Source organism: Metopolophium dirhodum, chromosome 1 (assembly GCF_019925205.1).
Source record: "Metopolophium dirhodum isolate CAU chromosome 1, ASM1992520v1, whole genome shotgun sequence".
Taxonomy (NCBI): Eukaryota; Metazoa; Arthropoda; class Insecta; order Hemiptera; family Aphididae; genus Metopolophium; species Metopolophium dirhodum.
Window position 1 is genome coordinate 30,073,616 of NC_083560.1, and position 26,739 is coordinate 30,100,354.

At 27.2% G+C, this 26,739-nt stretch overlaps 5 protein-coding genes across 5 annotated transcripts in view; all 5 read right to left on the reverse strand.

Moving 5' to 3' along the window:
• Positions 1–15: 15 nt before the first annotated feature.
• Positions 16–1,449, reverse strand: LOC132935961 (ubiquitin-conjugating enzyme E2 W-like; the record flags this gene model as incomplete). The annotated part of the gene is made up of 4 exons (XM_061002610.1): positions 1,215–1,449; positions 1,047–1,135; positions 273–375; positions 16–213 (listed from the first exon to the last, which is right to left on the reverse strand). Coding segments are annotated over exons 1-4 (414 nt in total), but the record flags the coding sequence as incomplete, so codon positions are not given.
• A 2,500-nt stretch (positions 1,450–3,949) lies between these two features.
• On the reverse strand, positions 3,950–6,731 carry LOC132935971 (kelch domain-containing protein 3-like). Its single transcript, XM_061002614.1, has 7 exons — positions 6,581–6,731; positions 6,322–6,483; positions 4,967–5,154; positions 4,678–4,891; positions 4,318–4,608; positions 4,147–4,246; positions 3,950–4,028 (listed from the first exon to the last, which is right to left on the reverse strand). Exons 1-7 carry the CDS (start codon positions 6,729–6,731, stop codon positions 3,950–3,952), a joined length of 1,185 nt encoding a protein of 394 aa, XP_060858597.1.
• Positions 6,732–6,755: 24 nt separating this feature from the next.
• On the reverse strand, positions 6,756–8,189 carry LOC132935979 (ubiquitin-conjugating enzyme E2 W-like; the record flags this gene model as incomplete). The annotated part of the gene is made up of 4 exons (XM_061002627.1): positions 7,955–8,189; positions 7,787–7,875; positions 7,013–7,115; positions 6,756–6,953 (listed from the first exon to the last, which is right to left on the reverse strand). Coding segments are annotated over exons 1-4 (414 nt in total), but the record flags the coding sequence as incomplete, so codon positions are not given.
• Positions 8,190–10,609: 2,420 nt separating this feature from the next.
• On the reverse strand, positions 10,610–13,655 carry LOC132937211 (kelch domain-containing protein 3-like). Its single transcript, XM_061004033.1, has 7 exons — positions 13,321–13,655; positions 13,062–13,223; positions 11,706–11,893; positions 11,417–11,630; positions 11,057–11,347; positions 10,885–10,984; positions 10,610–10,766 (listed from the first exon to the last, which is right to left on the reverse strand). The coding sequence occupies exons 1-7, from the start codon at positions 13,469–13,471 to the stop codon at positions 10,670–10,672; spliced, it is 1,203 nt and encodes a 400-aa protein (XP_060860016.1). The 5' UTR covers positions 13,472–13,655; the 3' UTR covers positions 10,610–10,669.
• An 8,661-nt stretch (positions 13,656–22,316) lies between these two features.
• Positions 22,317–26,739, reverse strand: part of LOC132934553 (SUMO-conjugating enzyme UBC9-B-like) — a 29,792-nt gene continuing 25,369 nt past the window's right edge. The window contains exons 4-6 of the mRNA XM_061000875.1: positions 22,817–22,934; positions 22,585–22,729; positions 22,317–22,508 (exon numbers count right to left, since the gene is read on the reverse strand). Coding sequence (XP_060856858.1) covers positions 22,445–22,508; positions 22,585–22,729; positions 22,817–22,934 — 327 coding nt within the window. The 3' untranslated portion in view covers positions 22,317–22,444. The remainder of the gene's footprint in view (positions 22,509–22,584; positions 22,730–22,816; positions 22,935–26,739) is intronic.

Below are 26,739 nucleotides of genomic sequence, written 5' to 3' on the forward strand. Positions count from 1 at the left end.
TATCGTGGAACTAATGGAATCCGTCGACACTCCGCTGGATGAGTTCGAAGAGACCTTTTCTTTGCAGCTGCTTAGCATAGACATAATTGAAAGACAAACAGACTGAACTGTTAATACTGGTGACCAGTCACTAGTAAGAATAGATAAACATAATATATTGCCATTACTATACACATGTGGATGAACTGGAATGTTTTGGCCTACAAATGTAACCTAAATAAAAATATAAATGTAAATAAATTAACTATTATAATATATTAAAAAATGTTTACTTCAGGCGACTCGAAAGGATATTCTGTATCAAATTTGAACCGTAACTGGAACTGTTCTCCATCATATAAACTGCCTATAGGGCCTTGTATATTTATAATCCAACTAAAAAATAAAATTAAACATAAGATATTATTGATATTTTACGTACAAAACATTTTTTTTATTAAATACAATTTAATTTGAAAATAATATACCTAGTCACACTAAGTTGTTGTATTTATAAAAATGTTAATACTCAAATGATAGTTACATTATTGAAAATCCAAGTTTGGATTTTTATAATGATTGTAATTAAATGTTTATATTTTCTACAAAACTTTTTATTTGATGAAATAACTTTAATTTGTTGGAATAAATGTTTATCATGTCTGGTGCTGATCTACATATTGAAAAGATATAATTACTCGCCTCTAAAATATTAGATTATTAACTATAAATTAAATAATTTGGATAGTCTAAAGGTTTAGAATATTGTAGAGTATTTATATAAATCTCAATTTCTGTTGCAGAACTAGTAACAAATACATTGATGATAGATCAACATAATAGCCATAAGATCAAAAAAAAATTCTATATTATAATACCTATACCAAAAAACATAATTAAACCCGATTCATTTTAGAGTTAAAATAAGTACCTAGGTATATATGAAAACTAGACATTTTAATAAAATTATAACAAGACACAGATTACGTAAAGTATAAACATTTGAATACTATATATTATTAAATAAATATTGATTAAACACATAATCAATGATTAATATTACTTACTTTCTAAGATTTTGTTCAGCTTGTACATCTATAGACATACCTGGCGGAGGTTTTTTGGCAAATATTTCAAACTCTTTCATAAGTCTGTTCTATGAAAAAACGAAAAATGATAATAATTTTTTTATACGATAAAGATGTAATTTTCACAATGTATATGGAAATACATACTTCAAATGGAGTTTTCCCTGCCATTTCACGACTATTTCCGACACTAAAATAGTGAAATTAATCTTATGTTTTAGTATTAATTATCGTGTTGTTTGATCATCAATAATTTAGAAATTAATCTAAAATACGCCTTATTGGTAGTTTACTAAAATCTATGAAAGGGAATGTTATATACCTACTCGATTAGCGCAACACGAGAGAATCGCGAACCCCTTTCCGGAGCAGGTTATCACAGTTTTTTTATCATCGTAAGTTTGTCATCACTCAATTTAGACTCGTCGATTTCTACAACTTGACCTACACTGTATAATCGTTAATTTTTTTGGGCGAAAATCAGTTAGCAGTGATGCTCACATTGCTAAAACAAAATCGAAAATATCCCTCGACTTGTTGTGTAAGACCACCTTGGGTAAGCCTCGGAGTTCAAAAAAAAATCCAAGTTACAAAAAAAACGATGAAAATAAAACCGTGATAACCAGCTCCGAAAAAGAGCTCGCGTTGCTTCCGCGATCAGGTTCTATAACCACAACCTAAACTATTTTCTATGAAATTTGTTCCATAGTTTAGTAACCGATTAGTATTCAATCGTAACCGAAAATTTGGAATTAGTAACCTAAATCAAGTACCAGGAAACCCGTTTTTCCCAAACAGGTGCTGGTGTCACGTTATGCCAGCACCCGCACATTGAAATGAGTTATTTAGAAAGTTCAAAACCAAACTAGGTTTTAGTAACCGATTAGTAACGATTCGTAACCGAAAATTTGGAATTCGTAACCTAAACCAAGTACCAGGAAAACCGTTTTTCCCAAACAGGTACTCATATTTTAATCCTTAATATATTCTTCGCATGTATTTTTTATCAAGTATATACGATCATATCCTTGATCAAAAGTATTTTGGGTAGTTTTTTTTAACATGAATATTTTTTTTTTTTTATCATAATTTTAAATTTGTGTACTTATTTATATTATATACATTTTTTTATTATTATTTATTATATTTCATTTTTCTTACTGATTACGAAACAAAAATATTTAAAGAAATGTTATTAAGTATTAACATAGTTATTTTTTAATTCCAATTAACCTATTTAATTTATAATTGTATTTTATATAGATATTTTATTTTTTATTCATATTTGTTTTTGATAAATTAAAAGGCTGTTTTTTATGTAGTAAATTTTTTTTATTCAATAAAAAAATTGAAAAAAAAATACTAATTTAAAATATAATAATGAATATATAATAATTCAGTTGAAATTGTTTACCGTGAACAATAAGCATGGACAAGAATTAAATAATGTCACTAACATAACTGATCTGCAATTAAATGGTATTCCGTCGACTACTATAAAGTATAAACATTCCAACATCATTTTCATTTTCATTTAGTAAGATAGATCTCCGAAACCGGATAGCGGATTTCGCTGTTTGGGGTCTTGTTAGATTCTCATTGGTTTGGAGAAGTGCATTGACGATTTTCAGAACTTTATTTTTAATTAGTTAATTTACTACAGAACATTAAAAAAAACTAAAACAAATTTTATTGGTTGTTTTTTGATGTTTTTCAGCTTTACAGCTTTGTAGTGAGTTAACGATTGGAGAGTTCTGAAAATTTTCACTGCACTTCTCCTAGCCAATGTGAATTTAACAAGACCCAAAACAAGAAAATCCGTTCTCCAGTTTCGGAAATCTACCTTGCTAAATGAAAATCTAGCAAAAAAATAACTCTTTTTAAGAAAAATGTAATTATTTAATTTTTTTATTTTTAATTAAATTTTTTTTCATATTGCCTATGATAAATCTGGTAAATATCATATGCTGTATGCTTGTATTCGTTTTAAGGAAACAAATTATGTCGGTATGATATAAATTATTTTGTATTTGGTCAGATTATTACACATAATTTTACAGTATACCTAAGTACTAAACTATAAAATATAGCTAGGTAATAGCAGAATAAAAATGTTTATTTTGATTTTAGCTAATAAATATATAATAATTCATTTGAAATTGTTTTACGTGAACAATAAGCATGGACAAGAACTAAACAATATCACTAAAAAAACTGATCTGCAATTATATGGTATTCTGTCGACTATTATAAAGTATAAACATTCCAACGGCAAGTTATCAGCCATACGCAGCTATATTTCACAAAGGAGATGACTTAAACTCTGGTAAGTACATAGCGTACTTGAGAGAGATAAATTCAAAATGGATTTGTGCAAGTAACATGGATTTTTCTAGAAAAGATGGTCAACCAACAGTAGAGATGTCTGTGTCATAGTTTTAAGAAAAGTATGAGGTTGTTGTATGAACTATGAACTACAAATTTAAAAACTGTTTGTTTATCCCAATTTACAATCAAATTTAAATACAAAATAATGAAAGAAAATCTCTATTTTACCCAAAATGTTTAAATGATCTCTATTTATTCATATTCTAGATTAAACCTTTTATTAAAATGTGTAGCATAAAATTTTTATTTATGCTTATATAAAATGTTAAAATTAAATTAGTGTAATTTTCAAATATTAATTTATTTAATTACATTTAAAAATAATTATTTACTAGATTAAAATCATTTCTAATTTACAATCTAATAATATAATAAATAATAATACAGTTTATGAAGCCCCAATATTTTCTGTTGATACTAATATATGTTAAACTTTTGCTGTATTATGATGGAAATATTTGTCATCTTATAAAACAGTTACGACAAAAGAACAATCAAATTTCCTCATAAGACTGCATCATGTCGATATTGGTTTCCATTATTTCAAAAGGATGAAAGGCAGCCATATCATGCCTGAAAAATGTTTGTAAGGTTTTTAATTATACATGGAAGTTTAACCCAAATTAGACAACTTGATTAAAAATTAATGTTAAATGAGTAACATCAACCTAATTGTGATGAATTTATTTACTTTAATGATAACGGAATGTGTAGGTCGTTGATATTATCAATTTTCTTTTCTTCCATATTTTCCCACACATTCACCATACACATATCTTTTAGACTGGGCTCTATGAAAAAAGAAATACTTGATATTGTTTTTTTTGCAATTCGGATAGTGATAAAAAATTTAATATTTTACTCAGATCTAAAATATGAAGGTCATCATGTTCCTTAAGATTTGAATTAATTTGAACATACTGATCCGTAATTGTTACTGGTTTGGGAAATATCGGACTAATACCACCGGCTATAAATATCCTGTCATTAACTAATTGACAAATCTGTCTTCTTCTAGCACACGGTGGCGTGCCCTTCGGTAATATTTTCATCCAGGTGGAACTCACTGGATCATATCGATGTATGTCTTGAAAATGCAAGTCCTTGTTCTTGTTAAACCCACCGAAGATGTAAAAAAAGCCATCTTTCACAACTGTAACCAATCCAACACTTTCATTAGTAACATTATGGTAGGTACTTTTGGTAAATAGTTTTGGCATACATGCAGAATGGCTACGCCGTGCTATGGGTTTACTACCATAGACGTTTGGACATATCCACTTTCCTCTAGAGGTATCTAAATAATAAATATCGGAACAATATGTATCTGTATCGATTTGCCTTGAAGCTGCCCAATCACTGCGGCCACCAAATATATACATTTTATTATCAATAGCAGTTGCAGTATGATAATCTCTATAAGATGGAGGACGTCCCTATGAAAAATAAACCCATCAAAATTGTTAATGGCATACCTGGTAAAAAGATACAATTTTATAATCAAATATTACCTCTGTCTTAACTATACTCCATTCCATGGAGTGCAAGTTTAACATATACAAATCCGAAGTGAACAGATCCGAGCCTTCTTCATATCCGCCAAATATGTACATGCAATTTTGAATGATACATGCGGAATGGCCATCTCTCGGCTCTGGTTTATGTCCAAATACATTTGGTGTTGTCCATTTTAGTGTTTCTAAATTGATAAAAATATTTTATTGTATAAGAATTGTTACAAATATGTTTTATGTTTTTAGGGAAAACATATTTCAAATCAAGAATCAGACCAGCTGTTGATTTCTTACTAATAAAATGTTTCGTTATTAAAGCTCTGATCAGATTTTTTATATTATTACAGAAATAACATAACTTTTCTCTTTTTTGTTTTAACGCAATGGTTCCTAACCTTTTTAAGTCTATGCTTCTCTTTTAAATTTTAAAAAATCTCATGCTCATCCACTGTAAATTAGAGTTTAGACGACCTTTTTACAAAACAAATGCAAACATGAACATTTAAAACATAAAATGTTTAGCACTTTTATCCTGCTCAAAAATAAAATAATGTTTATTTTGAAGGCTTACAGAAACAATTACTAGGTATGGGTATGCAAAATTTGAATTGTATTTTAGTTCTATTAACTGCTCAACTGATTAATAATGAACTGGTCAGCTATTTATTTGTCTTGATGTATTTATCAAGTCTTGACTTGTCATCAGTTCAATTATGCATATTTATTATATGATTTTAGTAGTGAATAAATAATTTCAATAACAACATTACAATACCTTTGTAAGCTAATATTATGATTTTAATAATGCACTGTACAAATATGAATGAAATATTTTAATTAGCATAGTACAATTAAATTACCTACCCTTTTTGGTTCAATTATAATAGTAATGATAGATACTATTATTTATTTATTTTAATTACCTATTTTATAAGTGGCGTAAAACCTATGTCTTAATAGGACGTTGAACCCAGTTTTCAAGTAGACAAAATATTAAATTTGAGTGTTATATGTATTTTTAAATAGGTATTAATATTTAACATGCTCATAACTTGGGTTAAAAATCAAAATATCGTTAAAAAACACCAATGAGTGTACATGAATATTCTGATCTTTGAGTTCGAAAATAAGTCAACTCATTATAATATTTAAGTTAACACCACAATATTGAAACTGCTGAGCATTCATTGTGGTGCGTGTTATGCAAAAGTTGAACAAATAGACAACACATGCAAGCACATACAGTCTTCTTCTTATTTTTTTAATAATAAAGAAAAATTTAAACATAATTTCATTTAGGTACCTAAATATATTATTTTTTTCTTTTATTAAGATTTAAAACAATCAATTACCTGTGTTAAAACAGTACAGAGTGTTACAAGCTCTATTACCATTAAATCCACCCCACAGATAAATATTAGATCCAAGATTAATTGCTGTGTGGCCATACCTCATGAACGGTACACATGAGCAGTCTTGATTATTTAGCTCCGGTTTCCACCATTTCAATTTTTCTGGAATTACAAAACTAGCATAATACTTGCATATTATTACATTAGGAATGAACTAGGGCACGCAGCGCTATAGCCTAGACGTCCTACAACATTTTACCAGTGTCTAGTATATGTATGTCGATCGGCTTGAATTTTGTGTGGTCTACATCGACGCAGTAACCACCAAACGTAAAAATGCTCGTGCCAATCGCGACCGCTGCGTTGCTGACCAGTTTAGGACCACCGGACGTGTGAACCGTCCAATACATATTGTGCGGTATCGTGGAACTAATGGAATCCGTCGACACTCCGCTGGATGAGTTCGAAGAGACCTTTTCTTTGCAGCTGCTTAGCATAGACATAATTGAAAGACAAACAGACTGAACTGTTAATACTGGTGACCAGTCACTAGTAAGAATAGATAAACATAATATATTGCCATTACTATACACATGTGGATGAACTGGAATGTTTTGGCCTACAAATGTAACCTAAATAAAAATATAAATGTAAATAAATTAACTATTATAATATATTAAAAAATGTTTACTTCAGGCGACTCGAAAGGATATTCTGTATCAAATTTGAACCGTAACTGGAACTGTTCTCCATCATATAAACTGCCTATAGGGCCTTGTATATTTATAATCCAACTAAAAAATAAAATTAAACATAAGATATTATTGATATTTTACGTACAAAACATTTTTTTTATTAAATACAATTTAATTTGAAAATAATATACCTAGTCACACTAAGTTGTTGTATTTATAAAAATGTTAATACTCAAATGATAGTTACATTATTGAAAATCCAAGTTTGGATTTTTATAATGATTGTAATTAAATGTTTATATTTTCTACAAAACTTTTTATTTGATGAAATAACTTTAATTTGTTGGAATAAATGTTTATCATGTCTGGTGCTGATCTACATATTGAAAAGATATAATTACTCGCCCCTAAAATATTAGATTATTAACTATAAATTAAATAATTTGGATAGTCTAAAGGTTTAGAATATTGTAGAGTATTTATATAAATCTCAATTTCTGTTGCAGAACTAGTAACAAATACATTGATGATAGATCAACATAATAGCCATAAGATCAAAAAAAAATTCTATATTATAATACCTATACCAAAAAACATAATTAAACCCGATTCATTTTAGAGTTAAAATAAGTACCTAGGTATATATGAAAACTAGACATTTTAATAAAATTATAACAAGACACAGATTACGTAAAGTATAAACATTTGAATACTATATATTATTAAATAAATATTGATTAAACACATAATCAATGATTAATATTACTTACTTTCTAAGATTTTGTTCAGCTTGTACATCTATAGACATACCTGGCGGAGGTTTTTTGGCAAATATTTCAAACTCTTTCATAAGTCTGTTCTATGAAAAAACGAAAAATGATAATAATTTTTTTATACGATAAAGATGTAATTTTCACAATGTATATGGAAATACATACTTCAAATGGAGTTTTCCCTGCCATTTCACGACTATTTCCGACACTAAAATAGTGAAATTAATCTTATGTTTTAGTATTAATTATCGTGTTGTTTGATCATCAATAATTTAGAAATTAATCTAAAATACGCCTTATTGGTAGTTTACTAAAATCTATGAAAGGGAATGTTATATACCTACTCGATTAGCGCAACACGAGAGAATCGCGAACCCCTTTCCGGAGCAGGTTATCACAGTTTTTTTATCATCGTAAGTTTGTCATCACTCAATTTAGACTCGTCGATTTCTACAACTTGACCTACACTGTATAATCGTTAATTTTTTTGGGCGAAAATCAGTTAGCAGTGATGCTCACATTGCTAAAACAAAATCGAAAATATCCCTCGACTTGTTGTGTAAGACCACCTTGGGTAAGCCTCGGAGTTCAAAAAAAAATCCAAGTTACAAAAAAACGATGAAAATAAAACCGTGATAACCAGCTCCGAAAAAGAGCTCGCGTTGCTTCCGCGATCAGGTTCTATAACCACAACCTAAACTATTTTCTATGAAATTTGTTCCATAGTTTAGTAACCGATTAGTATTCAATCGTAACCGAAAATTTGGAATTAGTAACCTAAATCAAGTACCAGGAAACCCGTTTTTCCCAAACAGGTGCTGGTGTCACGTTATGCCAGCACCCGCACATTGAAATGAGTTATTTAGAAAGTTCAAAACCAAACTAGGTTTTAGTAACCGATTAGTAACGATTCGTAACCGAAAATTTGGAATTCGTAACCTAAACCAAGTACCAGGAAAACCGTTTTTCCCAAACAGGTACTCATATTTTAATCCTTAATATATTCTTCGCATGTATTTTTTATCAAGTATATACGATCATATCCTTGATCAAAAGTATTTTGGGTAGTTTTTTTTAACATGAATATTTTTTTTTTTTATCATAATTTTAAATTTGTGTACTTATTTATATTATATACATTTTTTTATTATTATTTATTATATTTCATTTTTCTTACTGATTACGAAACAAAAATATTTAAAGAAATGTTATTAAGTATTAACGTAGTTATTTTTTAATTCCAATTAACCTATTTAATTTATAATTGTATTTTATATAGATATTTTATTTTTTATTCATATTTGTTTTTGATAAATTAAAAGGCTGTTTTTTATGTAGTAAATTTTTTTTATTCAATAAAAAAATTGAAAAAAAAATACTAATTTAAAATATAATAATGAATATATAATAATTCAGTTGAAATTGTTTACCGTGAACAATAAGCATGGACAAGAATTAAATAATGTCACTAACATAACTGATCTGCAATTAAATGGTATTCCGTCGACTACTATAAAGTATAAACATTCCAACATCATTTTCATTTTCATTTAGTAAGATAGATCTCCGAAACCGGATAGCGGATTTCGCTGTTTGGGGTCTTGTTAGATTCTCATTGGTTTGGAGAAGTGCATTGACGATTTTCAGAACTTTATTTTTAATTAGTTAATTTACTACAGAACATTAAAAAAAACTAAAACAAATTTTATTGGTTGTTTTTTGATGTTTTTCAGCTTTACAGCTTTGTAGTGAGTTAACGATTGGAGAGTTCTGAAAATTTTCACTGCACTTCTCCTAGCCAATGTGAATTTAACAAGACCCAAAACAAGAAAATCCGTTCTCCAGTTTCGGAAATCTACCTTGCTAAATGAAAATCTAGCAAAAAAATAACTCTTTTTAAGAAAAATGTAATTATTTAATTTTTTTATTTTTAATTAAATTTTTTTTCATATTGCCTATGATAAATCTGGTAAATATCATATGCTGTATGCTTGTATTCGTTTTAAGGAAACAAATTATGTCGGTATGATATAAATTATTTTGTATTTGGTCAGATTATTACACATAATTTTACAGTATACCTAAGTACTAAACTATAAAATATAGCTAGGTAATAGCAAAATAAAAATGTTTATTTTGATTTTAGCTAATAAATATATAATAATTCATTTGAAATTGTTTTACGTGAACAATAAGCATGGACAAGAACTAAACAATATCACTAAAAAAACTGATCTGCAATTATATGGTATTCTGTCGACTATTATAAAGTATAAACATTCCAACGGCAAGTTATCAGCCATACGCAGCTATATTTCACAAAGGAGATGACTTAAACTCTGGTAAGTACATAGCGTACTTGAGAGAGATAAATTCAAAATGGATTTGTGCAAGTAACATGGATTTTTCTAGAAAAGATGGTCAACCAACAGTAGAGATGTCTGTGTCATAGTTTTAAGAAAAGTATGAGGTTGTTGTATGAACTATGAACTACAAATTTAAAAACTGTTTGTTTATCCCAATTTACAATCAAATTTAAATACAAAATAATGAAAGAAAATCTCTATTTTACCCAAAATGTTTAAATGATCTCTATTTATTCATATTCTAGATTAAACCTTTTATTAAAATGTGTAGCATAAAATTTTTATTTATGCTTATATAAAATGTTAAAATTAAATTAGTGTAATTTTCAAATATTAATTTATTTAATTACATTTAAAAATAATTATTTACTAGATTAAAATCATTTCTAATTTACAATCTAATAATATAATAAATAATAATACAGTTTATGAAGCCCCAATATTTTCTGTTGATACTAATATATGTTATTTTTTGCTGTGTTATGATGGAAATATTTGTCATCTTATAAGACAGTTACGACAAAAGAACAATCAAATTTTCCTCAGAAGACTGCATCATGTCGATATTGGTTTCCATTATTTCAAAAGGATGAAAGGCAGCCATATCATGCCTGAAAAATGTTTGTAAGGTTTTTAATTGTACATGGAAGTTTAACCCAAATTAGACAACTTGATTAAAAATTAATGTTAAATGAGTAACAGCAACCTAATTGTGATGAATTTATTTACTTTAATGATAACGGAATGTGTAGGTCGTTGATATTATCAATTTTCTTTTCTTCCATATTTTCCCACACATTCACCATACACATATCTTTTAGACTGGGCTCTATGAAAAAAGAAATACAAGATATTGTTTTTTTTTGCAATTCGGATAATGATAAAAAATTTAATATTTTACTCAGATCTAAAATATGAAGGTCATCATGTTCCTTAAGATTTGCATTAAATTGTACATACTGATCCATAATTGTTACTGGTTTGGGAAATATCGGACTAATACCACCAGCTATAAATATCCTGTCATTAACTAATTGACAAATCTGTCTTCTTCTAGCACACGGTGGCGTGCCCTTCGGTAATATTTTCATCCAGGTGGAACTCACTGGATCATATCGATGTATGTCTTGAAAATGCAAGTCCTTGTTCTTGTTAAACCCACCGAAGATGTAAAAAAAGCCATCTTTCACAACTGTAACCAATCCAACACTTTCATTAGTAACATTATAGTAGGTACTTTTGGTAAATAGTTGTGGCATACATGCAGAATGGCTACGCCGTGCTATGGGTTTACTACCATAGACGTTTGGACGTATCCACTTTCCTCTAGAGGTATCTAAATAATAAATATCGGAACAATATGTATCTGTATCGATTTGCCTTGAAGCTGCCCAATCACTGCGGCCACCAAATATATACATTTTATTATCAATAGCAGTTGCAGTATGATAATCTCTATAAGATGGAGGACGTCCCTATGAAAAATAAACCCATCAAAATTGTTAATGGCATACCTGGTAAGAAGATACAATTTTATAATCAAATATTACCTCTGTCTTAACTATACTCCATTCCATGGAGTGCAATTTTAACATATACAAATCCGAAGCGAACAGACCCGAGCCTTCTTCATATCCGCCAAATATGTACATGCAATTTTGAATGATACATGCGGAATGACCATCTCTCGGCTCTGGTTTATGTCCAAATACATTTGGTGTTGTCCATTTTAGAGTTTCTAAATTGATAAAAATATTTTATTGTATAAGAATTATTACAAATATGTTTTATGTTTTAGGAAAAACATATTTCAAATCAAGAATCAGATCAGCTGTTGATTTCTTACTAATAAAATTTTTCGTTATTAAAGCTCTGATCTGATTTTTTATATTATTACAGAAATAACATAACTTTTCTCTTTTTTGTTTTAACGCAATGGTTTCCAACCTTTTAAAGTCTATGCTTCTCTTTTAAATTTTAAAAAATCTCATGCTCATCCACTTTAAATTAGAGTTTAGACGACCTTTTTACAAAACAAATGCAAACATGAACATTTAAAACATAAAATGTTTAGCACTTTTATCCTGCTCAAAAATAAAATAATGTTTATTTTGAAGGCTTACAGAAACAATTACTAGGTATGGGTATGCAAAATTTGAATTGTATTTTAGTTCTATTAACTGCTCAACTGATCAATAATGAACTGGTCAGCTATTTATTTGTCTTGATGTATTTATCAAGTCTTGACTTGTCAGCAGTTCAATTATGCATATTTATTATATGATTTTAGTAGTGAATAAATAATTTCAATAACAACATTACAATACCTTTGTAAGCTAATATTATGATTTTAATAATGCACTGTACAAATATGAATGAAATATTTTAATTAGCATAGTACAATTAAATTACCTACCCTTTTTGGTTCAATTATAATAGTAATGATAGATACTATTATTTATTTATTTTAATTACCTATTTTATAAGTGGCGTAAAACCTATGTCTTAATAGGACGTTAAACCCAGTTTTCAAGTAGACAAAATATTAAATTTGAGTGTTATATGTATTTTTAAATAGGTATTAATATTTAACATGCTCATAACTTGGGTTAAAAATCAAAATATCGTTAAAAAACACCAATGAGTGTACATGAATATTCTGATCTTTGAGTTCGAAAATAAGTCAACTCATTATAATATTTAAGTTAACAACACAATATTGAAACTGCTGAGCATTCATTGTGGTGAGTGTTATGCAAAATTTGAACAAATAGACAACATATGCAAGCACATACAGTCTTCTTCTTATTTTTTTAATAATAAAGAAATATTTAAACATAATTTCATTTAGGTACCTAAATATATTATTTTTTTTTCTTTTATTAAGATTTAAAACAATAAATTACCTGTGTTAAAACAGTACAGAGTGTTACAAGCTCTATTACCATTAAATCCGCCCCACAGATAAATATTAGATCCAAGATTAATTGCTGTGTGGCCATACCTCATGAACGGTACACATGAGCAGTCTTGATTATTTAGCTCCGGTTTCCACCATTTCAATTTTTCTGGAATTACAAAACTAGCATAATACTTGCATATTATTACATTAGGAATGAACTAGGGCACGCAGCGCTATAGCCTAGACGTCCTACAACATTTTACCAGTGTCTAGTATATGTATGTCGATCGGCTTGAATTTTGTGTGGTCTACATCGACGCAGTAACCACCAAACGTAAAAATGCTCGTGCCAATCACGACCGCTGCGTTGCTGACCAGTTTAGGACCACCGGACGTGTGAACCGTCCAATACATATTGTGCGGTATCGTGGAACTAATGGAATCTGTTGACACTCCGCTGGATGAGTTCGAAGAGACTGACGAACGCGAGGCACTGGTTACACAAACATCGAACTTCTATCGCTTTGAGCTCCTACACAGATTTTTTTTTAGAAACTTTTTCTGAAAACACAAGTGCCTAGAAATCCGGTCTCGAGTGAAAACGGGAGCACGAGACCACGAGAGCTGTATGGGACGTTAAACACTTAAACCTGTTGATAAGAATTAACACATCATACAGCATAGGCCCGGACGAAAATCGTGACGGCCATCTTCCTAACGCGGAATCAGTGTGACCATTCTATGAACTAAAAGCTACCTGGGCTGGTCGCCCAAAATATTTAGAGGCCGCTCCAATTTCCACCCCATTATATTGTTAAAATACCCAAGAATCCAATAATTGTGTAAAACAGTTGCCCCATATTCAAACATTTCTATTATGACATTTGAGATTATTATGAGATTATCAAGAAATTTGAAATCTCCAGTAGGTAAATATTTACTCATTGCCCAACCATAAAGATTATTTGCATCCAAATATTCTAAAAATATTGATTCCTCCTTTTTTTAAAATTTATTCCCCATATATTTATTATTTGCTTTTGAATATCTTTGACTACATTGAGATAAGCCACCTCTGATTCCAGATCCAAACATCAAAATTTGATCTACATCTGTTAATAAATCTAATTTTACATTTGTCATTCCTTACATAGAATCCCATGCAAATCCTGGTGTTGTTAAATACCATAGAGGATCTAATTTATAATTTTTTAAAGAAATATCTCTACAATTTTCCATTATATCTGTTAATAATAAAACATTGATCTTGTTATATAAACTAGTAAAGTCACAAAGATTTTGTATATTAAACACTTTCCACATTTTCTGTGAGTTTTCATATTCATCTATTGTTGTATTTTTATCAGTGAGAGTACTATAAAATTTTTCAATAGGGGGTAAACATGTTTCATTAAATTTTTCTGAACAATCCATATACTCATAAGGATAAGCTAACTTTCTAGTAACTTAATTTAAATGTTCTTCAGGAAAATATTTACCAAGTTGTTTGTAATTAATGGAAAAATATAAGAAAAACAGGGGTGATAGTCCCTACTGACTATTATTTTCTATTGAAAAATAATTTAATATTTATTCTTTAATTAAATCAAGATGAACAATAAAATCATTATCATCAAAAACATATTTTTTACCATTTTCATCTATAATATCTATTACTATTTCTTGAAAATGTCCTTTAATTGGTATGTACATTATTGGATTAGTTTTTATATATGGATTATTTTCACCATAATAAAAATTATACAAAAGATCTTCCTCATTGTGATTACTATCCTTAACAGATGTAAAAGGTTTTTCAATTATATTGCAATGTACATCTAATTATCGTTTATTTATATTATTATTTAAGTTGTCTCCAATGTTTTTATATAAAAAATACATCTTTTCAATCTCTAAAATTAATTTAAAATTTTGGTCCAACAAAAAATCAGTTTTTGAAGTTAATGTAATGCAATTTTTATCATTTTGTAATTTAATATCTGAAGGTAATATATTATTCTATTGTTCAATTGAATAGTTTCCTTTTATTATAGTTCTAATTTCATTACTTTGACTTGTTATAACACCATTCAAATTTCAAAAAAAATCTTTTGTATAAAAAATTGTGAAATTTGTGTCTGGTTTACTGCCTACAGAATTAAAGAATGCTAATAAATATTCATCCATATTATAATTATAAAAGTTAGTATTAATATCTAATTTATTTTTATCATTTATTGTAAGTGTTATAAAATCGTCTTTTTATCAACATTCAATATTGATTCTAATTCATCTATTGAATAAATACCAATGGGTATTTTATAAATATTATTTGAATTTTCATCATCTTTACTTATTATAATTTTACATTCTTTCTCTAAATTAATATATTTTTCATCGGAAGTAGGAACATACATTGTTGATTTATTAATAAGTAATGAAAAATCAATTGTTATGTTTTGAAAACCTAAATATTTTTTTTAATTTTTCATCTAAATTATAATGACAAGGAGTTTTTATCTAAAATTTTTTATTAACATAAGATAACACTATAGGTTTAAATAGTTTGTTTAATTCTGTTATACTATATTCCCCCTTATTTATTTCTATAAATTTATCAAGAATTTGTATTTTACAATCTGTTTCAATATTAATAATTCAATTACCAAAAAACCTTTTAAAAACATTGAATCCAGACCTATTTTATAATTATTTTTATTATTGTAATATTTTTCTGGTAAACAAATACAACCATTTTTAACTTTTATAAAGACCATTTATAAAAGTAATTATATTTTATTTTAATAATTTTATCAAATTTTATCATATGCATTGTATTTTCATTATCTAAATTTTTCAATCCATTATAAATAAGATTAAATTAATTTTTCGATTTTTGATTATATAATGAAATATTTTCTTTTGTAAACACCTCTAAATATCTATTTAGTAAAAATACTTGAAATTTATTATCCAATATAACAACTATTGTTTTACCATAAGTTGTATCAATATATTTGAAACGAGTAACCTCATATTTTTTTCCTTTTTCTAAATCACATAGTTTAACAAACTCATATTGATCGTTGTATTTATTTAAAATTTTTTTTTCAAATTTTCCATTTCTATTATTTATTATAATAGAAATATATTTTTTTTCAATCGCGTGACGGTTTTTTGTAGCGCTGCATAAAATTGTCAATATGATTTGTTTCTACTGTGTTTGCTCTCGTAGTAGGATTTGAAATTAGGTGGGGGTATCATAGGGCCGGTAATTGTAGTGCTTCGGACGATTGGTGATTTACATGTGAATGTAAGTTGTCACGTGGTGCGGCCTACATTATCACCTTAATATCTATCTACCTCAGTCTCCAATGGCTACATAACACTACATATTAAAAGTTTACCCCGCTTCATATTTTTCATTTAAGTATAACTCCGTTGTGGCATATGTTAGAATGTTCATTAAACATTTTTGATTTTAATTCTTTATAGGTTCCCCTCATAGTATCATAGTGAAAAATTGTTTTCAAAGATTTTTGAATTTTTATGACGCGTGCCCCATTCGGACACGCGTGAAATATCGAACAAATAATATAGTTATATTCTAGGCATTTTGTGTTCGGAAGCTGTACCTGTATTTTGCAATTCAATTTTGTGAAAAATATTTTAATTATTAATGCAATTCACGAATATATTGTTAATAATAGGTCATGAATGTAAAAAATATTTTAATTATTAATATATTTAAATTTTGTTAAAAATTTTTTGGGGGATTTTATGAAAAACATTGTAATTATTATTGCATTTCGATTTTTAATTATTAATAATATATTTTTTTGTGAAAAATATTTTGGGGGATTTTGCAATTCAATTTTGTGAAAAGTGTTTTAATTATTATTGCATTTTGATTTTTTAATTATTAATAAAATATTACATTTCAATTTTTAATTAATAATAAAATAAGTTTTGTAAAAAATATTTTAATTATTATTGCATTTCAATTTTCTGATCTTTTTGCATATTATTTTCTTTGTGATCTTTTATTAATGATATAATGCATTGCGCCAGGAATGGTACATATATACTACTTGTACACAATACATAATATATTATATACATAAGGATTTAATAATAAATTGTATAGTAAATTAACTTACCCTAACTGCAGATTTTTCATATGTTCGATGAATGAAATAAGAAAAAATAGATTTAGAAAGAATATATATTATTTAAAATACAAAATATTTTACTAAATACCTATACAAGTAAAATATAATCCTCTACGTATGAGTCATAAGTGTCAGCCGGGGACATACGCCGCGAGAGTACCTACTGTGGTCGAGATCTGGCCAATGGGTGTCGTCTAAGGCTAGAGAAAAACGAATGTAGATAAGGACATTATTAATATACAATAAAATATATTATGTAAGTAATGAAGATTAAACGATGATGTCATTCTTGTTGGAAATTAATTTAAAAGAGTGGCTTTCGTTGTAGTACCATTTGGTTGAAAACCCAAATGACTGGTAAATCAGAATAATGTTAAAAAAATAAATCATTAGAAAAAAAATGTCTTCATATTTTTGACATATAAATTAAAAATTAAATATCTGTCTTGCAAAAAAAAAAACAATTTAAAAAAAATCAATTTAGCTACCTATATAAATAAAAACTTAAATATTAATCGTATTAAAATAAATCATGAACAAAATGTTTGTATTTTATCTATAATTATATTTTTTTATGATTTTCACATCATAACATTTAGCTTATTATTATTTAGAAATTATTTTTTGAGCTTTTCAATTCCAAAATCATGTATTCAAATAAAATGTTGGAGAGTGCGATATTACCCTATATTTTTTTCAGGTAAAAATACCTATGTAGGAGTTTACATTTGGCCATGTATTGTAGTAGGTACCAAACGCGCAAAAATAGTATATAAACCTTATAACATATACGTGTATACCTATTTAATCATATTATATAATCTATTATTTGTATATATTAATATACAAGGATTATGTATGTACAAGGAGATAATAATATTATTATGTAGATAAGGACATTTAATTTACGATAAAATATATATAATGAAGATTAAACAATGATGTCATTCTTGTTGGCAATTAATTATAAAAAGTTGCTAATGGTTATCATTACAGTAGGTACCGACTGATCGAAACTAAAAAGAAATAGATCAGACGGCCTAATATATTATTTTTTATAACAATAATAAGTAATAACCTATAATGAAATCAATAATTGAAATAATAATTTGATTTTCAACTTCAGTATCTTGTTCGGTTGAAAAGTGAATCTTGTTGATTCTTGGGGATGTCAACATTTAAAATTACCAGAAATTTTCCAAAGCACCGTGGATAACAAAAAAAAATTAATTAGGTATACGCAAAATCGGTCTTGGTGTAACTCTAAAACAAATAACCTTAGACACATGAAATTTTCACTGAAATATTATGTCGTATGTTCCATACATGTATATACGCATGTGAATATATTTACGAACCTTGATTCTTCAAATAGTTGTTGATTACACATTTAGAAAGTATTTAAGTAATTTTTGCTGATAAGAGGTTACGTACATTTGATTAAGTTACCTACCTATAATAGGACTTAGAAGTTCTTACTAGTTACTACGTAGGTAGGATGGGGGTCAATAGGAACGTAGAAGTGAATATGAAAGAATGTAGAATAACATGTATGCATCATCATCTTCCATTTTTCACTTTTTATGATTGTAACAATTTTTTATATAATTACCAAGCCCACCACCCTCAATTTAAAAGTAGGTATTGTGTATATTAATGACTACATGGTAATTAATTGTCTTTCTGTGGAAAGCATCATATTTTATTTTATAGGCATACTCAAAGAAAGTGGTGTCATTTGGTGGTTCCCCCTTGTCATTAGCGGGCCATATTATTAAATAAAATGTGTTTGTTATATATTGTTTAATTATTATAGACATCTAACGCAAAAAGATACATGGGAAACAAATTTGAGAACATTTCAGCATTTCAAAAACAGTCCAATGACAATGTTGAAGTTGAACGTAATACCCCAAGCATGATGGTAATTGCTAATTAATAATACGATAAATAATTAAGTGTTAGTTTTTTGTTTTAAAAATCAAATTCAAAATCAATAATACATTTTTTTTTTTTGTGGTTTTCATCCTGATTATAAATAACAGTATTAAATATATACATATTTTTAATGCAGGTATATATTTCTTAAAAACAAAAACATGTTTAAAAGTGTTATATGTAAAAAAAATATGCATATTATATTTTTGTTTTGTTATCTATAATATTATATTAATATAGCTAGTTAGTATAAAATATTTCTGTGACTGGCAGTTTCAGACAACTTCCACATCCTCAAACCAATCAGCTCACATATGGAAAACTCTTAGATAGAACCTGTATGTCAACTATTCATTAATAAACGATGCTTAATTATCTTTTAAAACTACTTTTGTGCTTCTTAATAATAATAAATTAAAATAAAATAAAACATTAGTACATACCTACTCTATTATATACCTATTGTAAATTTATCGTCATCTAATGTGGAAAGAAGTGGCGTAAAGAGGTATTTTGAGAATACATGCAATTAACAAATTTACCCACCCACCCACCCACCCATTTTTTTTATTTAAAAAAACGTTATTTTGAACTGGTATTTGTAACTGTAATTAACTTAAAATAACTAGAAATATAATTAAGATGTCTACACAAGAAACGCGTGATGTCCTAAATCTTACCTTTACATTTTATTACAATACATTATAAATTTATAAATATAAGATAAAATGTTATGATATAATGTTTTATTTACAATTATATCCTCTAAGAAATACAAAAATTAAACATTTAAGATTTTATAATAATCAAATTATACTGTATACACTTATTATTTTTAATGTAATGCTTTAAATAAATATGGATTATTTATTATTTAATATGATTATTTTATAACATTATAAATTAAATAGTTCACCGAACATTTTACTAGAAAACGTTAAAATGTTGCCTAAAAAACTCTAAAAAATTTTAAGTTCTTGAATGATGGACCGAATAAACATTGTTAAGTTATTTGTTCTTGTAAATTTAATCGGAAAAACGTTTTGAAATAATACGTTCTTGAACATTAAATCATAAGAACATTTTGAAATAATACGTTTTTGAACATTTTATCAGAATAACGTTGTACAGTAACACTCGTTCTCGAACGCTTTTAAGTTCTACGTTCTGCAATATTTAATCAGAAGAACGTTTTAGAGTAATATGTTCCGATTTTTGAATTGTTATATGTAACGTTTGTAAGATAGAGACAATAAGGGCAGGCACTAAATAAAATAATATTTTGTTAAATTTTAGGTACCATTATACCTATACCATTATACCGACATAAATAAATTATAGAATACAAATACATTTATGAACAGTTTTAAAAGTTAAAACTAAGATTATACATTTTGATCTGAAACTTAAATATTTGCACGCCTATAATTTCATATAAGTTAAGCTTTATACCGTTTAAGTACTTCAGTAGGTACCTTATAATTACGATTTACGATTTACATTGTTTATCCTCTTCAATGTTTCATAAAAACTAAAGATTGTTAAAAATGTCTTAGATTTTTTTTATTTGAGTTAAGGCTTTGATAACTGTGGTCATTAGCCGGTTACTGTAGTGGAAAGGTAAAGTTGTTTGAACACGTGTATGCGTAGCTAAGATTTTACACTAAAACTCTCGTGGTCACCCATCCGGGAACTAGTGGCACCAGCCAAAAGCCCAGAACACCAGGCCACTTTTAAATGTTTGTTTTACGTTCTCTGGACATTTTAGATAATAGATATTATCAATAATATATATATTACATTAAGTTGTGTTAAACATTCAAAGGGAAGTTGTAAATTTTATGCAACTTCCTAGGGAAGACAAAAGCAAAAACCCTATGGATATTTGGTCAAGACTTAAAAAAATATATCCATTGATGTATGTATGGATGTTTAGTTGCTTTAGCATTACCATCTACTCAAGTAGGCAACTACAACAATGGCCAATTATTTATATTATAAAAACTATGATTTACGACAATCTGTCCTACACAATTTTATAATCTTTGATTTTTAATAATACTCGTATTTTAGTTCCAAAAAAATATAAATATTTAAATGTAATATAATGTTCATTATAATATTATAATACCTAAAGTTAATTTTTTTTTTTTGTTAAATAGGTCAGTCAGAACGGTCTTTTCTCCAGTTTGAAATTCATATTAAATTATCAACAAAATAGGATGAACCCCAGTTTACTGGAAGACATAATGGTTACGATTAAACTATTTATTTGATAAAAGTTAATCTACAGTACCTATTCTTATATATTTAAAGAATTCGTTGATTATTATTTATTTATTATTATTATTATTATTAATTAATGTATTAGGTTACTATATTATTACTCATAATAACTTATTACCTAGAATCTATATCATCATCATATTATATCATCTTATGTTTCAAAAATAAATGATCGGCTATTGGATTTATTTTGGCTGAAGCTTCTTTAGCTCTTTCAAAGTCACATGATACTGTTGGGTTATACTGTTGTATTCCTTACCTTAGTTATTAGTAAAGATAGGACTAGATGCAATTTAAGTTTTAGATTTTGATATTAAAGTACTAACTATTCTTAAATAATTTTAAATCCAAAATAGTCAAAAAGATAAAAAAAAATTCATAACGTTATTTTCAAAGTTTGAAGAACATTTTAACTTATTACATTCTTCATGTAATTGTTCAAAGAACTTAATAGGTTATAACGTTTTTCTTTAAACTGTTCAAAAAACTTAATGAGTTATAACGTTTTTCTAGTAATTTTTCAAAGAACTTAATAGGGTATAAGGTTTTTCTAGTAATTGTTCAAAGAACTTAATAGGTTATGATGCTTCTCATGTAAATTATTTAAAGAACTTAAAAGATTAAACGTTTTTAATGAAAAAGTTTAGTAAACTTAATAGTTTATTATGTTATTTCATATGAAGGACCCATAAACTAAATTAAATATTTGGTTTCGTTCCATTATATTTTGGTTTATGAACAACAATAATATTCTTTAACCGTTTTTTTTGCGTTCCATTCGGAAACCCTGAATAGTACAGCTATAATAAAATAAAATAAAAGAATTTAATCTTTTAATGTAAAAAAAAATAAGAAGGCTAATGTTTAATGTTGGTAATGATACATTTGGATACTTTTTATTGATTTACAGAAGTGAAAAATATATTGAGGATTGTTAATATTTTAGTAGGGTAATCAAATTAATGCATAATCTTCTCTCTGACAACTATAACTATGGTCTGGACATCGCTTTGGCTTGTGCTCGGACACGATTAAAATATTCTCCACGATTTTGGCTAAAAAAAAGTTATAAAAATAAACATAGCGTTTAAATTTTTTTAAAACTTATATTTTATATTAAAAAGTAATTACCAAAAAATATGATAGGCTTCAGCCTGAGCAGGATCTCTGATATTGGGTTCATTTAAAAGATCTTGTATCCCTAACAATAACTGCTTAATAGAAATAGCTGGACGCCAATCTTTTTCTTCGTCCAACAGTGATAAGCACACAGTACCTGAATAATCATGATTAATATTTACAAATTGAATTTTTAAATTATATTATACATATGAATAATTAAGATAGCTTATATTATATTTACCGGATGGGTAAACATTGGGATGGAATAATGGAGGTTGAAATCTGCATTTTGGTGGACTCGATGGGTAATCGTCCATGAAAGTCATACGTAAGAAATACGATCCATTTTCCCAAGGAGTCTAAATAAAAATATTAATATAAAAATTATTTAAAATGTAATAAATACATACATAGGACATTATTTTCTTTTAATTCCAAACAGACATTAAATATATGGATTCAAGTGATTTTTATATATATATTATATCATATATTTTTGGGTCTGAAGATACATTATAAAAGAAAAAAATTCTTCGATTCTAAACTTCAATGGAGGTTTCTGGTAGCAAATTAAATGTACTATAAATTTGATAAGTCTCTTTTTCTAGTACTTTTCAAAATAAATGGAAAAAACAAAAAAAAAAATATGAAAAACCTATGTAAAACTAGAATTATTACACAAGACTGTTTTTGACAAAGTTGATATTGTTTTACTATTGTAATTCAAAAATAAATAATCACAGGCTTGAAATTTTCAATGTACAGATCAATTTGAATTAATATCAGAATCTGTTAAAAATATTAACTAAAAAATTTCACAAAAGGAAATAAAACAGGCTAACATTGGAAAGCAGGTAGATATGTTAAAAGGTCAAAATAATCAAATTGAACAAAAAATTTTGGGAAATAATATTATCATAATTGGAATTTCTACAACAAAAGATAAAAATCAAACTAATATTACAAAAAGTATCATCTATTTTAAATGTCGATTGTCAGACTGATGAAATTATTAATGCATTCCGAATGAATACAAAAAAGGAAAATGGTAATCTGGTTGTTTGCTTTAAAAATAAAAAAATCAAAGACGAGATACCTTTAAAAGTTAAAAATTGTTACAAGAATAAAACCCCTTAAAAACTGTTAAAATATACGGCTCGTTCCCTGACAAAATGGTTTTTATAAATCATGAATTAACCACAACTAATCAAAAGTTATTTTGGGTTTCCAAACTCCTGGCTAGGGAGTATTCGTTTAAATATGTGTGGTCTACTTCAGAAGGTGTATTTATGAAGAAATCATATGGAGATAAGTTTATCTAAGTCGTTTCACTGCTGCAATTACAACACATAGATATCAATAGTAAATTTGATGACTGTTTCTTATCTTAATCTTTTATATTGTACTAGAACAACGTTTGTATTTACATATCTATTATCGTATGGTTCATAACAATGACTTTCTTGATATTTAAGATAAATTATTTTGTAGTTATCATATAAACAGTAGAGTCTTAAAAGATTTAAGTTAATTTTTTATTAATGATAATAATATATCTGTATTTTCTTTAAACATTAGTAGTATTAATGCACATCTAGATGAACTCGTGTTATATTTAAATGCTCATAACTGTGTTTTTGATGTTATAATTTTATGTGAAACATGGTTATTGCATGATTTTAACTTCAATTTAAATGGTTATATTGATATTAACTCAACGGGTTTGCTCAATAAAAATGATGTTGTTACTATGTTTATTAAAGATAATATTCTGGTTTTAAATGCAAATAAACACATTATAAAAAATTGTTATGCTTTAGAAGAATCACTATTTATTAGAAGTAAGCACTTAACAATATGTGGAATTAAATCGCCCAATGATAATGTTGATGACTTTTTAATTAATTTCAATTTATATTTATCCAAATTTGATAGTAAGCAATACGTAATTATATGTGGAGATTTAAATATTAATATCTTAAACAATAATACAAAAACTATTGAATACCTCAATATCTTAGCAAGTCATTTTTTTTTATCCTGTATAAATGGGTAGTAAAAAATTCAGCCACTTGTATTGATCATGTTTTTGTCAAAAACTTTGAAATAGATAATATTAATCCTATAATACTTAAATGTGATATTACAGATCATTTTGCAACTATCATTAACATAGACTATGGTAAAATCAACACTACCCATACTAAAAATAATTTAAAACAATATACTAAAATTGATTTTGTACTTTTAAATAATATGTTAAAAGATGATAACTGGTCATGTTTGTCTATTATTAGTGATGTTGATACATTAATTAACATATATAATAATAAATTGAACTCCTAAATTAATTTTTCTAGTACAGTGAAATTCATTCATGTTAATATTAATAAATTTTGTAAGCTTAAAGAATGGATGACTCGTGGCTTTGTGGTATCAATTAGACATAAAGAAAAAGTATCATTTAATCTAAAAAAATCTCCTTTCAATATTGCTTTGAAAAAAACTTTCTCAATTTATAGAAACTTACTAAATATGCTAATTAGAAAAATGAAGGAAATGTATTACTTTGATAAGATACAGAATGCTTCAAAGGACTCTAAAAAGATGTGGGGAATTATTAACAATGTTACTGGCAAGCATAAAAATAACAATGTTCATATAAATAATATTTTAGGTACTAATGGTTTAATTAAGAATGAAAATGTTGATATTGGTAATGAATAAAATAAATACCTGAAGTCCAGAATATTAGATTTTTTTAACAGAATTTTTCTCTAGTAATTAATTTGGATTTCTTCTAAGTAAATCAACTATGGATCCTCTGCTTATTCTTAATAAATTTGTTCATGATGTTATGATGTTATCATATTATTATTATTATTATTATTATGTTATGATGTTATCATATTATTATTATTATTATTATTATTATTATTATGTTATGATTATAGTCTAACCTAAAATTGTAATAAAGTCATTCCGCACTATGTAACGGTTGCGTACACATGTTTAATACATAACATTGGCGACGAAGATGATGAAAAACCACGTGCGTGTGATCAGTTAGTTAAAGTGTTAAACCAGTTACAGTTTAAAGTAACAATGTTAGGGCAAGTAGAGTCGTATATGCCTGGTGACGATTTTTGTGAGTACGCGGAACGTTTAGAACAATATTTTGTTTTAAATGAAATTAAAGTGGATAAAAAAGTTGCATTTTTGTTAACGTTCATCGGTCAAGAAACGTATTCAACATTAAAAAAACAAATATTTCCGGGGGATCCAGTAAAGAAGACGTTCGAGGAGCTGATAACAGTTTTGAAAAAGCATTTTACGCCTGATGTGAATGAAATATCTGAACGTTATAAGTTTTTTAAGGAAGATCAGAAGTCGGGTCAACCGATGTCAGAATATATAGTAGAATTAAAAGCAAAAGCGCAAAAATGTAAGTTTGAAAATTTTTTGAATCAAGCTTTACGCGATCGTTTAGTATTCGGAGTACGTGATAATAAATTACGTGCCATACTGTTGAAAGAGTCAACATTGTCGTTTGAATCAGCTTGTGCCATAGCTATAAACTGGGAGTTAGCTGAAAAAGATGTAAAAGGTCAGAGTATGAATCAGTTTACAGTACGACCAAAAAGCAGTAATTTTCATACAAGCCGATCAAAAAGTGTCGATAAAAGGGACGGCAAATGTACTAGATGTGGTGGATCACATTCTAGTAAGGAAGAGTGTCCAGTTAAAAATTGGAAGTGCAGAAATTGTGACAAAGTAGGACATATTGCAAAGTATTGTTTCTACAGTAAAATGAATCAGAGCAAGTTCAGAGCCAGGAGTTCAAGTAGAAGCAAATTTAGTAAACAGAAGTATCGAAGTAGTGATTCTGTATCATCAGAAAAAAACAGTGTACATGAGTTATCAGAAGAATTGGAGCAGATGCAGTGTTATGTGGAATCAAAAATGGAAGACAGAATAAATTCAGTGCAGAAGTCAGGCAGTCCATTGCTAGTCACGGTGATAGTCCAGGATAATGAAGTAGAAATGGAAGTAGACTCAGGCGCATGTGCATCATTAATAAGTGAAGATATGTATTTAAAAATGTTTTCTTTTGTACCATTAATTGATGTTGTAGTTAAATTTGTATCAGTTACAGGAGAAAAT